A 12,055-nucleotide genomic window follows, 5' to 3' on the forward strand; every position below is an offset into this window, starting at 1 on the left:
GTGCTATTTATATAGTGTTACTTGATTCTCCTACTAGATTGATATAATCTTGGTTTCATAACTGAGGGAAATACTTACCTCTGTTATGTTGCATCATCCCCTTCTCTTCAAACACGACTCTCACAAGCCCTTCAATGACACCAGATCAAACGTCGCCGAGGTACAGAGAGATCTTATTCGAACACGACATCGTCGCCACCACCTTGTGTACGCCACCACAAAAACAAAACCTAAGAAAAAGAAAAGAAAACAGACAGGTCCTCGCTCCTCTTGCTGCTGCCAAGGCCATCGGACAGGAAGAGAAGGCGGTGGCCCGGAGGAGACCTTTGGGCGGCAGCTAGGGTTAGGGACAGGAGGTGCTCAAAACAATGCCAACAATTTCTTGGGGCATTCTGTAGACCTTTGGGATCACTCATATAACAAGTAATGTTAAAGAGGAATTCACAAAAATTGCACATCGAACGGCACTCCAAAATCAGAATCAGATAAATAGCTTTAAGGTCAATAATGCTTACATGCGATGCACCCGAAACCTTCCCTCTTCGATGACCCCTATGATAAGCATCTCCTAAAGCTACACGGATCCCCCAAAAAAACACATGACAAATGTCAACTCGGCAGCTGATAAATAGCTAAGAGGCTGGCGATGGATGAACTACAGTACTATACACAAACATTCCCAACATGAAGGCCCATGCGGCGAAAGATACCCACGGCTAGGTCAGGCTGCCCACTAAACTGGTGCCACTACTAGCTAAATGCTAACGAGGATCCCCTGGTGCCTGATGTAACCTGCCTGCACTGGACCAAGCTGTTAATTTGACCACACATGGATGAGGCCTTGATGGTTGCCGGTGATGATCTCCTCACGCTCTTCGTCGTAGTACAGAGATGTAATGTCGCCCAGGGCCTCTAGAGGCGTACACAGGAACTTCGACGACTTCTGTTTGCACAGGTTCCCTGCCTTTATCTTGGCCATGCATTTCCCGGTCAATATGTCACTGATGTTTATAGAACAGGCTGCACAAGGATGCAAAGTACAAATAAGATCATGCAGGGATAGATACTGGCATCACCCTCATCATGTATCTAAGGCGGCAAGTTAGAGCAGATTTTCTTCGAAGCATACATTTGAAAACGTGAATTCAAAACAAAAAGGCGCATTATGCAATGTGCGCATGCATCAACATGCTTCCTGACGCATCTTTCTTACTATGTAGAGAATCTATGGAAAGCATCACATGCAAAATCAAGTGATTACCAGCTACTCGAAATAAACACCTATTCTGGCGTTTGTATGACTGTTAAAACAGAGAGATAAAACTTTGGTGACACACACTTGATCAGCACTGAAATTGCATGCATGAATCATCAAACTGGTATAAAACTAAAAAGCTCGGGAGTACTGCCTCCCGTCAAAGAGAAAACTGATGGTGCTTGCGACTAAATCTAACATGAGGAGTATAATGGATAAAGGTAAATGCATTGCCAGGAAGGATTAGCAACCATAACAAATCAATTAGCAATTAAACACATCAACAATACATGCTGAAGCATCAGAAAGTTTAAAGTTTACCATTGTCTTCTGAAGATGGATCATCCGGTTCAGCTTTGCAGTAAGAGATAATGAGGTCTTGGTTGCTAGTTATGTAAATACTGTTTGTATTGCAATCAGGATGCCACAACAAATGATCCTCAAAGGATGTCACCAGTTCACCACGGAAATTCCAAACTGATACTGATCGATTACGGAAGGTCAGGAACAACTGCATCTCGTACAGAAAAATAAAAGCTGATGGAGTCACAAACTCATTGCTGCTCACTTCTGTGATCTTAGAGTTTGTTACCTGCAGCATTGCACAGAAGTTCGTTACAAATAAGAAATAGAAAATTGGTTTGCTTTATTTCCCACGACCTATAATACAGGCCAAATGCTTACATCAAGAATTTGAAGGTTCTCCCCATCCTGCTTAACTAGAAGCTTTTCATTGAATTGCTCGATGAAATCGATCTTCTTGTTGCGATGAAGAAGATGCCTGAATGACTTCAAGCGCTTACCATCTTCAATAGAAAGAATCTCAAGAGGAATATAGCCCTTTTTTCTAGAGTATATCAATAGCATTATACCAGGGCTGTGAGAAGGAAACAAGAAGCAAGAAGTTATAACTAATTTTGTGAGCAATTCCTCGTGAATAGAAATGTGCACAAGAAATAAAACTGAATGTGTCCAATTTCTCTTGAAAGAAAAGAGGTACACTAATCCCATCTTGGAAGTCGCAAAGAAACAATTCTCTCATTCCCACATGCTAACTATTAGCTTCTCCATAAAGCAAACATAATGCACATGTGATGGTCCTTAGATCTTTACATAATAAATACAGCCACCAGGGCAGTTCAGCAGCATGGCTTTTTTAGAGAAGACAGGAGACTAGAGGAAAAAATTACTCCCTCTGTAAACTAATACAAGATCTTTTAGTGATCTAAAAGATCTTATATTAGCTTACAGAGGGAGTACTTGTTTATTCTTTATTGTTTCCTGTTAAGAGGTAATGCTGGCATCGCTTATATACAGTCCAGCCCCAAACAATGGATAGCTAATGGACATTTGGATGCAATTAGGAGATAACAACCAAACCTAACTTAATTTGGGGAACAAGAAAAGCCATGCATTTGAGTTATCCTCTAAACCCTCCATGATACCGTTTCATGTGGTACAATTCACATGAAAGGTACCCTGTTGCTGCTGCACAAAATAGTGAAAGAGATATGGTATATGCTATGTCAATCCTGGCTTGTAGTGACAATCGTTTCTACAAAGAAGCACTAGTGCAACCACACATATTTTTCTTGAAACCTCGGTTATCATAACCTATGGGTAGGGATTGAGAATGGCATTTCTAAATGTGCCAACAATATCAAGTTATAACTGTGCCATCTTCTATTGCTGGTTTCATACAGGAGCTCATTTAGAATCAAAGCAGTCATAACTCATAAGTATCTCTTACAAAAGAGGACAACTCACCGTTCAGCCATGAAGTTAGAATCCAATTAGCATTGATTATGATAGTCCTGTTGGGTTGAACTGCTTTTAGATAATTTAAGGTTTCGTTACTGCTTTCTGAGACCTTGGGTGTTTTGTTACTGCTTGCTGAGATAATTGGGTGTTTGGTTACTGCTCTTTGCTTCTTTTTCTTAGTTAACTTGCTAAAAAAATTGCGTCGTAGAACATATATGAGATTGAAGGTGGGAGGAGAAACATTGGAACAGAACTGTTGCACATATAATATGGTCTCCAGATTAATATAGAATTCAGACCAATGTACCGTGCAGTCACTACGTGGACCAAGGCCATTGTTTGCCATCACGCTGAATTACGATACTCATGTCTGCCTAACCAGCTTTTGCCTATTTCATTGACTGTTTGGTTAATCAACTTTTGTCTATCTCCACACCTACTTTCTCACAGCAGATTATAAAATAAGTTCAGCACAACACAGTTCAGCAACCCCAAATTGAGCGTAAAGGGGTGACTTGTACTTGTACTTCTAATATGAGGAAAAAAAAGATGTCAAACAAAAATACTCTGTCAGTATTGCACGAGAACAGCCAGGTGACATAGAAACAAGAACAGGATCATTGCACAATGTGAACAATGTAAATTAGGAAAACAAACCAAGAGAGATTTCCTTACCTGATTTTTATCTCTTGAACATCTTTATCAGATATCGTATACAGAAGTGTGTAATTCTTCAAGTCAAACACCTTGTAAGTACTGTTTCAAATGAGAACAGTGTCATAATTTGAACAAAGTATATTTTCTTCCTGTTAGAAAGGTAGGTAGTTCAATCACCTGTCTTGAGCAGAGTAAGTCAGCACTTTTCCGTTTACATCATCAAATTCCACGAAACCAGGCCACCTTAACGATTCTGTCTCAAAAAGAGGGAAACCAGCATCTGGCTTTCCACGGCGTATATACCTTGAGAGTAAAATGTTGTTTAGCTATAATATGGCGAAAGTAGAAGGCTAGCGGTGTAACAGGATCATAGGAAGTCAACTCACTCGATTCGAGTTGTCCTGCATCTTAAAGCACTGAAATTTTCAGAACCATAAACTGATACGGTTATAAGCGAGTCATTGTTCTTGTTATAGAACAAACTACGGATGACTTCATCTGGACTTCCATTCAGAAAGCAAATCCGCTGGTTTGTCACTGGAAACAAAGAGAATATAAGGATGGTAGTTTGAACCAGGAGCAGTCATTAACAAAAGCTCAAAACAGGCGTACCTCTACTGAACGCAGCACATACTCCCAGCTGTGATAAAGCAAAGATAATATCACGGGCTCCAACTATCTCGATAATTTCAGACCGCTTCCTCAAGTAAGGTAGTAGCGAACTGTTCTCCTTAGGATCATATGTATCAAATTCTTCCTACAAATAAGAATGAGAAAAATAAAACAAATCAAGAATCGTAGATAGCATGTGGTATGTCACTGGCAGATTCACACTATCAGGCAATTCAACACACGCGGAGCATTAAGCGCCAAAAACTGAGTGAGTGAACGGTAGCAAACTTCACTGATCAAGGTTTAATCTCAAAATAGAGTGAGTGAGCAGACTAACTGAATCAGCCATTGAATAGCTTGTGAAACCTATTCATGACTTCCATGTTCTCATAGTTGCCTGAAATGTTATCCTTTTCCAGGTCTGGGAAATTGAAATGCCAAAGCGAGGCCTCATGGCCCAAGTTCAATTTTTTTTTCATCAAATTATAAGATGCCCTCCTATACAGACCAAATTATCCCAGTGATGGCCGTCCAAGGCATCGACACATTGGAATACAGCACAAGAAGTCTCCTATTAGTGTCATCCAATACACTGCTGTTGATGTGATTCCAGGATGCACCCTAACAGCTCAGTCGGACAGTTACTTCACCAAAAGTGAAGCTGGTGCACAAGTAAAAGGCTGTACTAACAAGTAGTTCTTGCAAAAAACTAATTTTCTCCTGATAACTGTTAAGCATGACCGAAGGCCACAGTTCCTCCTCGCCTAGCACTCATAAATCACATCACCTAGGCCCCCTGGTCCCAAACCCTCCGGCAATCAGAAAAAGCAAAGATCTTTAAGCAACTCCCTCCTAAACCCTAAACCACCACCAACCCATGCCAGGCACCGCCAATGACGCCCACAATTGACGAGGAGACACCCGGGCAAAAGGCGGACCTGGAGCTGGATGTTGCGGAACCGCTCCCGCGTGGTGCTGGCGGCGAAGGTGCGCTCGGGGAATGCGGCAATCTCCCGGCGCTGCAGCTTCCGCGCGCTGTTGGAGGACGCATCCGGCCTCGGCCGCTTCTTGGCGGTCACCCTCCGCACGCCGGAAGGCCGAGGCCTCGCCTCCATCTCGATCCACCCTCCGCCGCCCCCGGTTCGCGCTCCTCGCCGCCGACGAGGGGTCGCGTCACGCCGAGGCGCCGGTGGGCATCTCGCCGGAGGGGAGGGGGGCAGGGGGTTAGGGTTGAGGCGAGCCGGAGGTGGAGCCCCTCGCGGTATCACCGAATGGGAATCCTGGAATCCGAGGTTATTCGGGGGCTTTCCTATAAAAGTCGCCTGTAATAATGAGGGCCTCCGCTCCGTGGAAGGGGGTGTCGGGCGGGGGTGGCCTGGGCCGCGCCGTGTCCATCCAACGGTGGAAAACGCGTACACGTAGCTGAGTCGCTGATCCGCCTTCCCGGTTGGAGCCGTGTGTGGCGCCGTGTGTTGCGCCTGGGGCGTACTATCAAACTGCCGAACAGAGGCCATCGTGCGCGGAAAATGCCAATGGGCAATGGCGCCCGAGTTCCCCGAGCTCCAGGAGCTTCGTATTTTTTTAAAATTCAAAAGTGATATTTTAAATTTAAAAAAATCGAAAAACATCCATGGAAACATATATGTTTTCCACACGAGCATGTGAAAACTCATTTGATTTTACGTATGTGCCTACAAGAAAATAAAATTCTGGCCCAACAACACAAAAAGATCGCCCATCTTAGAAATATGTTTTTCCCTAAAAAATATGCTTTTGGCTTTTTTCTATATGCTCTTATAAATAATAGGGAAAATTATGTCTATGACACAATCCATATCCGATGTTTGATGCTTACCACCAAATTTTCTTGAACTATGGTTGTGCTTTTGTTTTTTATGTCGGTGGATGCAGAGGTACAAATGAAAAATACGCAGCCCGCTACCGTGGCAACCGAGGATCTCGCCCTCCCATGAGAAAAAAAGGTACATTCGGTATTCAAAACCTTGGCTTCAAATGTCTTGAAGAATACATAACAGTGTAGGTCTTGCCACACATTCATCGTTGAGTCAGCATAGTTTCTCGTAGACTACATTTGACGAAGAAAAAACATTTATAATTATGTGTACCAATTGCATACTAGTACCAACTTAACTAATTAGTGGCCTGCACTTGCATCATACTCCTTAATTAATTATGTTTTTTGAACAATACTTCTTACTTAATCAGGTACTATACAACTTCTGAATGGACGTGAAGTTGACTTGGCCCAGTTAACAAAGTCAAAACCTAGTAAGGCCAGTAACAATGTGAGTATCATAGGTAGTAGTAGGACATTTTGCTAAGGTGGCACGCAATTAAACGAGAAAAAGAGAGGATGAGTATCATTGATATGATACCGTATTATATTAAATTACAGATGTACTAGTTTGTGCGTCTTAAGTATGCATAGTGCTGATGTATTTGTTACTAACTAATGCTGACATGGAACACATAGCAGGCACCAAATAGTTAAATCCCCGGCCGGCTGGCCGGCCGAGTCACACTCACACGCACAGCTCAGCTCACAACACACACGCGAGCAAGTGCGTGGCTATGGCGACGGGAATGCCAGAGTGCTCTCCGGCTTTGCTGGTGGCTGCCGGCCTCGCCGTGCTAGCGATCTGCTCGTACCTTGCCACCATCGTTGTCGGCCGCGGCGCCGCGCGGTACCCGCCCGTGGTCGGAACGGTGTTCCACCAGGTATACCACCTCCGGCGGCTGCACGACTACTTCACGGACCTGTTCCGCGAGCACGCGACGTTCCGGCTGCTCGCGCCGGGACGGAGGCAGATTTACACGTCCGACACGGCGGTGGTCGAACACATCCTCAGGACCAACTTCGCCAACTACGGCAAGGTAGCTGCTAACTACTCCCTCCCTCCGGAATAACTTGACGCTCAAACGTATGATCAAGATAATGATTAGTAGCTCAGGATACTTGCTGACATATATTCTGAACAAACACGATTAAAAGGGCGCGTCTAACTACGACAAGATGGGCGATCTCTTCGGAGACGGCATCTTCGCGGTGGACGGCGACAAGTGGAAGCAGCAGAGGAAGATCGCCAGCTACGACTTCTCGACGAGGGCACTCCGGGACTTCAGCGGCGGCGTCTTCAACCGGAACGCCGCCAAGCTCGCGCACATCGTCTCCGGCAACGCAGCCGCGAAGCAACCCATGGACTTCCAGGTCAACCTGGCTGGCTCTGATTAATTCCGAGACCGTCCTCTGACCTAACTTTGCCGATATGTGCATATATGTTTCTTGGATCAGGCCCTTCTGATGAAAGCGACGATGGACTCCATCTTCACCATCGCCTTCGGCGTGGACCTCGGCACGCTGTCGGGGTCGGACGAGGGGAGCCGCTTCGCCGCGGCTTTCGACGACGCCAGCGAGTTCATCCTGCTACGTTACGTCGATGCGTTCTGGAAGGTGTCGAGGTTCCTCAACGTCGGCGCCGAGGCGGCGCTCAGGCACAGGATCAAGGTCGTCGACGAGTTCGTGTACAAGTGCATCCGGGCCAGGGCGGACGAGATGTCGGACGGCAACAAGGCACACGACACTGTATGTAATCTAACGTGCTCTGACCTGCATCAACTTGTTGTAACACTACTACATGTAGTATGTTAGGCTTGAAACTAAAGTTGAGGTTCATCTTGGCGTTGATACTTGACAGGGGTCGAAGGATGATCTGCTGTCCAGGTTCATACTGGCAACCAACAGCGACACCGGGAAGGTGGATTACAAGTACCTGAGAGACATCATATTGAACATAGTCATGGCCGGCAAGGACACGACCGCCGGAGCGCTTGCCTGGTTCCTTTACATGATGTGCAAGCACCCGGAGGTCCAGGAGAAGATAAGCAAGGAGGCTGCCGACGCTGGTGAGGCCACGTCGTCCATCGACGACTTCTCCCGGAGCCTCACCGAGGAAGCGCTGAACAAGATGCACTACCTGCACGCCGCCCTGACGGAGACGCTCAGGCTGTACCCTTCTCTCCCGTTGGTGAGTCCATCCATCTAATCCATCAACCACGAATTGTTGGGAGTCCAAGAAAGATTATAACTGCAGATCTGAGTGATGATATCTGTTTGTTGGGGGTGTTTCAGGATAACAAGGAGTGCTTTTCAGACGACGTTCTGCCCAACGGCTTCAGCGTTGGGAAGGGAGACATCGTGTTCTACGCCCCCTACGCCATGGGCCGGATGGAGCGGCTGTGGAGCGAGGACGCCATTGCCTTCCGGCCGGAAAGATGGCTCGACGAGCGCGGCGAGTTCCTACCGGAGAGCCCTTTCAAGTTCACAGCTTTCCAGGCTGGTCCAAGGATCTGCTTGGGAAAGGAATTCGCGTACAGGCAGATGAAGATCTTCGCGGCTGTGCTGCTCCGCTTCTTCGTGCTCGAGCTGCACGACAAGTATGCCAGCGTCAACTACAGGACCATGATCACGCTCTACATCGACCAGGGTCTCCATCTTACGGCTACGGCCAGAGGCATCATATAGCCACGTTACCCAAGAAAGACACACACGCTTGAATGTCTCAAGTACTGAACCTTAGTCCGAAGTCCGGACATGGAACTGGATCCTCATGAACATATATTCTGTGAAAATGTTTTTTTTTATATTCTGAAACTTTCTTTTTTGCTTAATACATAGGGACCGGCTACTGGTCAGTTGCCTGATTTTATGAAATGGGTCAGTCGATTCCTAACCAATCGACTGAACAAAAATTGTGGTCAGCCAATTTCAGTGTTATAGCACACCTTAAGTCTTTTTGCATACAAAACCACCACCAGCCCACAAGACTTCATGTGCCCAATGCAAAACAATGGCCCGTTGATAAGCAAAAACAAAAATAGAGAAAACCAACAAGAATGCAAACAACTTGCACAAAAATTGCACATTTGTACGATATGCAAAAATAAGCATATACGAGTGGAATTTATGCAAAAAAGAAATTTTGTAAGAAGGAATGAATTATTTATTTTTATATTTGCAATCTCGCACATATATATTTATTTTTATAGATGCATTCAATACATATATGCATATGTTTATATCAAAAATGTATTATTACGATACAAAATAAGCATACACTAGTGATATTTCCGCGACAAATAGTGCTTTCTAGAAAGTAATGGATTAGTGACATCAGTATTACCTTTACGAAATAAAAGAAAATGAAAACTATAACAAAATAAAAAATAAAAAATTAGTGGCATTGGTATTTGATCCATGGTGTCGCTACTTCTCGGGATCAAAATAATGAATTAGTGGTATCTGTATTACCATTTAAGAAGAAATAAAAGTAAAATAACAATAATGACAAAATTTGCACACGGTTTGAATATAAATTGAGCTTTTTTATAATACGCAAGAATAAGCACAAATAGTGAAATTCCACTAAAAAAATTCCTAAGTAGGAATGACTTAGAGGTATTGGTATTACCCTTAAAGAATAAAGAGAATAAAATAAAAACTTAAACAAAATTAGAATAATGAAGTTTTCTAAGAAACAATGAATTAGTGGTCTGTATTACCATTTAAGAAGAAATAAAAGTAAAATAACAATAATGACAAAATTTGCACACGGTTTGAATATAAATTGCGCTTTTTTTATAATACGCAAGAATAAGCACAAATAGTGAAATTTCACTAAAAAAATCCTAAGTAGGAATGAATTAGAGGTATTGGTATTACCCTTAAAGAATAAAGAGAATAAAATAAAAACTTAAACAAAATTAGAATAGTGAAGTTTTCTAAGAAACAATGAATTAGTGGTATCTGTATTACCATTTAAGAAGAAATAAAAGTAAAATAACAATAATGACAAAATTTGCACTAGGTTTGAATATAAATTGCGCTTTTTTTATAATACGCAAGAATAAGCACAAATAGTGAAATTTCACTAAAAATTTCCTAAGTAGGAATGAATTAGAGGTATTGGTATTACCCTTAGAGAATAAAGAGAATAAAATAAAAACTTAAACAAAATTAGAATAGTGAAGTTCTCTAAGAAACAATGAATTAGTGGTATCTGTATTACCATTTAAGAAGAAATAAAAGTAAAATAACAATAATGACAAAACTTGCACACGGTTTGAATATAAATTGCGCTTTTTTTATAATACACAAGAATAAGCACAAATAGTGAAATTTCACTAAAAAATTCCTAAGTAGGAATGAATTAGAGGTATTGGTATTACCCTTAAAGAACAAAAAGAATAAAATAAAAAATTAAACAAAATTAGAATAGTGAAGTTTTCTAAGAAACAATGAATTAGTGCCATTGGTTTCGCGTTAAGAAGAAAGGAACTGAAAATAATAAAACAAGTAATGAAATATTTGCAAACAATTTGCACAGAAGTTGCACATTTTCAGTGTATATAATCATGAAATTTTGGCACATATTATATAGTATTTGTTTGTATATAATTACACTAAGTCAAAAACCTACAAAAAGCAAAAATAACCAATAAAGGAAAGAAAAAGGGAAAAAGAAAACCCATAGAAACAGAAAACAGAAATAAAAAATGAAGCAAAAATACCCTAAAATAGGAAAGAAAATGGTATAAAAAGCTAAAAATAAATAATCACAAAATTTGCACACAATCTGCACATAAATTGTGCTTTGTTATAATAAGCAAGAATAAACACATAATAGTCATTGTTTTGCAAAAAGAAAAAATTTCTAAAGAAAGAATCAATTAGTGGCATTGTTATTTGATCAACGGTGTCTCTACTTCTCTAGACCAAAATAATGAATTAGTGGTATGGGTATTACCGTTTAAGAAGAAAGAAAGAGAAAAAACAATAATGACAAAATTTGCAAGCGATTTGAATAGAAATTGCGGTTTTTTTTATAGTATGCAAGAATAAGCACAAATAGTGAAATTCCACAAAAAAGAATCCTAAGTAGGAATGAATTAGAGGTATTGGTATTACCCCTAAAGAATAAAAAATGAAATAAAAACTTAAACAAAATTAAAATAGTTAAGTTCTCTAAGAAACGATGAATTAGTGTCATTGGTTTCCCGTTAAGAAGAAAGGGACTGAAAATAATAAAATAAATACGAGCAAAACGGGCACGATTTCATTGCTGAACAAAACAAGCGAGCAAAACAGGCACCCAAGCTTGGAAACGCCTGCTAGCGATTCCACGCGGGGCAGGTGGGCGCTGCGCTAGGCGAGAGGCCTGTTAACGGGCGGACAAAACAGGCTCCCACCAGGCTCAGCGAGCCCATATACACAATCGACTGACCAGAAACAGCGGTCAGTCGATTTCAACTAGGCCCAACACAACACAAAATGCAGAACAGGAAAAAACTAAAGCACACATCTCAAAGCACAAATCGAACAGCCAGAAATTCGACTGATCCAAAATCAAAAAATCAGCTGAATGACATGTAGCTAAATCGTAATACATAGCATTCTGAAACTTATGAGCAACTTTTTAGAATTATTTAAACCTTTTGAATATATATATTTTCTCTGTATACAGGAATATTTTTTGAATATGAGATGAGTATTTTATTTCAAACACATTAACCTTTATTTTTAGAAGTACATAAACCTTTTTTGCAATATATATGTGTATATTAATGTATTCAGTTATTATATTGATTCCCACCATCTTTTTAAGTTTATTCAATTAAAACATATTTTACAAAATTTATACACAAATAAAAATATGTGTTGATGGCCGCACCAGGGGCCCGACCATCTAGAGT

At 41.7% G+C, this 12,055-nt stretch overlaps 2 protein-coding genes across 2 annotated transcripts; one reads left to right on the forward strand and one right to left on the reverse strand.

The window, feature by feature from the left end:
* Positions 1-463: 463 nt before the first annotated feature.
* Positions 464-5,603, reverse strand: LOC109774513 (uncharacterized). Its single transcript, XM_020333244.4, has 8 exons — positions 5,224-5,603; positions 4,286-4,430; positions 4,060-4,210; positions 3,851-3,976; positions 3,692-3,772; positions 1,940-2,132; positions 1,577-1,847; positions 464-1,020 (listed from the first exon to the last, which is right to left on the reverse strand). The coding sequence occupies exons 1-8, from the start codon at positions 5,398-5,400 to the stop codon at positions 815-817; spliced, it is 1,350 nt and encodes a 449-aa protein (XP_020188833.1). The 5' UTR covers positions 5,401-5,603; the 3' UTR covers positions 464-814.
* Positions 5,604-6,628: 1,025 nt separating this feature from the next.
* Positions 6,629-11,444, forward strand: LOC109774517 (cytochrome P450 704C1-like). The gene is made up of 5 exons (XM_020333247.3): positions 6,629-7,180; positions 7,299-7,514; positions 7,599-7,889; positions 8,002-8,331; positions 8,436-11,444. The coding sequence occupies exons 1-5, from the start codon at positions 6,878-6,880 to the stop codon at positions 8,826-8,828; spliced, it is 1,533 nt and encodes a 510-aa protein (XP_020188836.1). The 5' UTR covers positions 6,629-6,877; the 3' UTR covers positions 8,829-11,444.
* Positions 11,445-12,055: the final 611 nt, after the last annotated feature.

The sequence above is a fragment of the Aegilops tauschii genome, chromosome 3, assembly GCF_002575655.3.
Source record: "Aegilops tauschii subsp. strangulata cultivar AL8/78 chromosome 3, Aet v6.0, whole genome shotgun sequence".
Classification (NCBI taxonomy): domain Eukaryota; kingdom Viridiplantae; phylum Streptophyta; class Magnoliopsida; order Poales; family Poaceae; genus Aegilops; species Aegilops tauschii.

Coding starts and splice junctions, on each gene's coding strand:
- LOC109774513 (XM_020333244.4), bottom strand. CDS start 5,400: ATGGAGGCGAGGCCTCGGCCTTCCGGCGTGCGGAGGGTGACCGCCAAG. Junction 3,773..3,850: donor ACTTACTCTGCTCAAGACAG/GTGATTGAACTA, acceptor CATTTGAAACAG/TACTTACAAGGTGTTTGACT. Junction 1,848..1,939: donor AGAACCTTCAAATTCTTGAT/GTAAGCATTTGG, acceptor GCAATGCTGCAG/GTAACAAACTCTAAGATCAC.
- LOC109774517 (XM_020333247.3), top strand. CDS start 6,878: ATGGCGACGGGAATGCCAGAGTGCTCTCCGGCTTTGCTGGTGGCTGCC. Junction 7,515..7,598: donor AGCAACCCATGGACTTCCAG/GTCAACCTGGCT, acceptor TTCTTGGATCAG/GCCCTTCTGATGAAAGCGAC. Junction 7,890..8,001: donor GCAACAAGGCACACGACACT/GTATGTAATCTA, acceptor GATACTTGACAG/GGGTCGAAGGATGATCTGCT.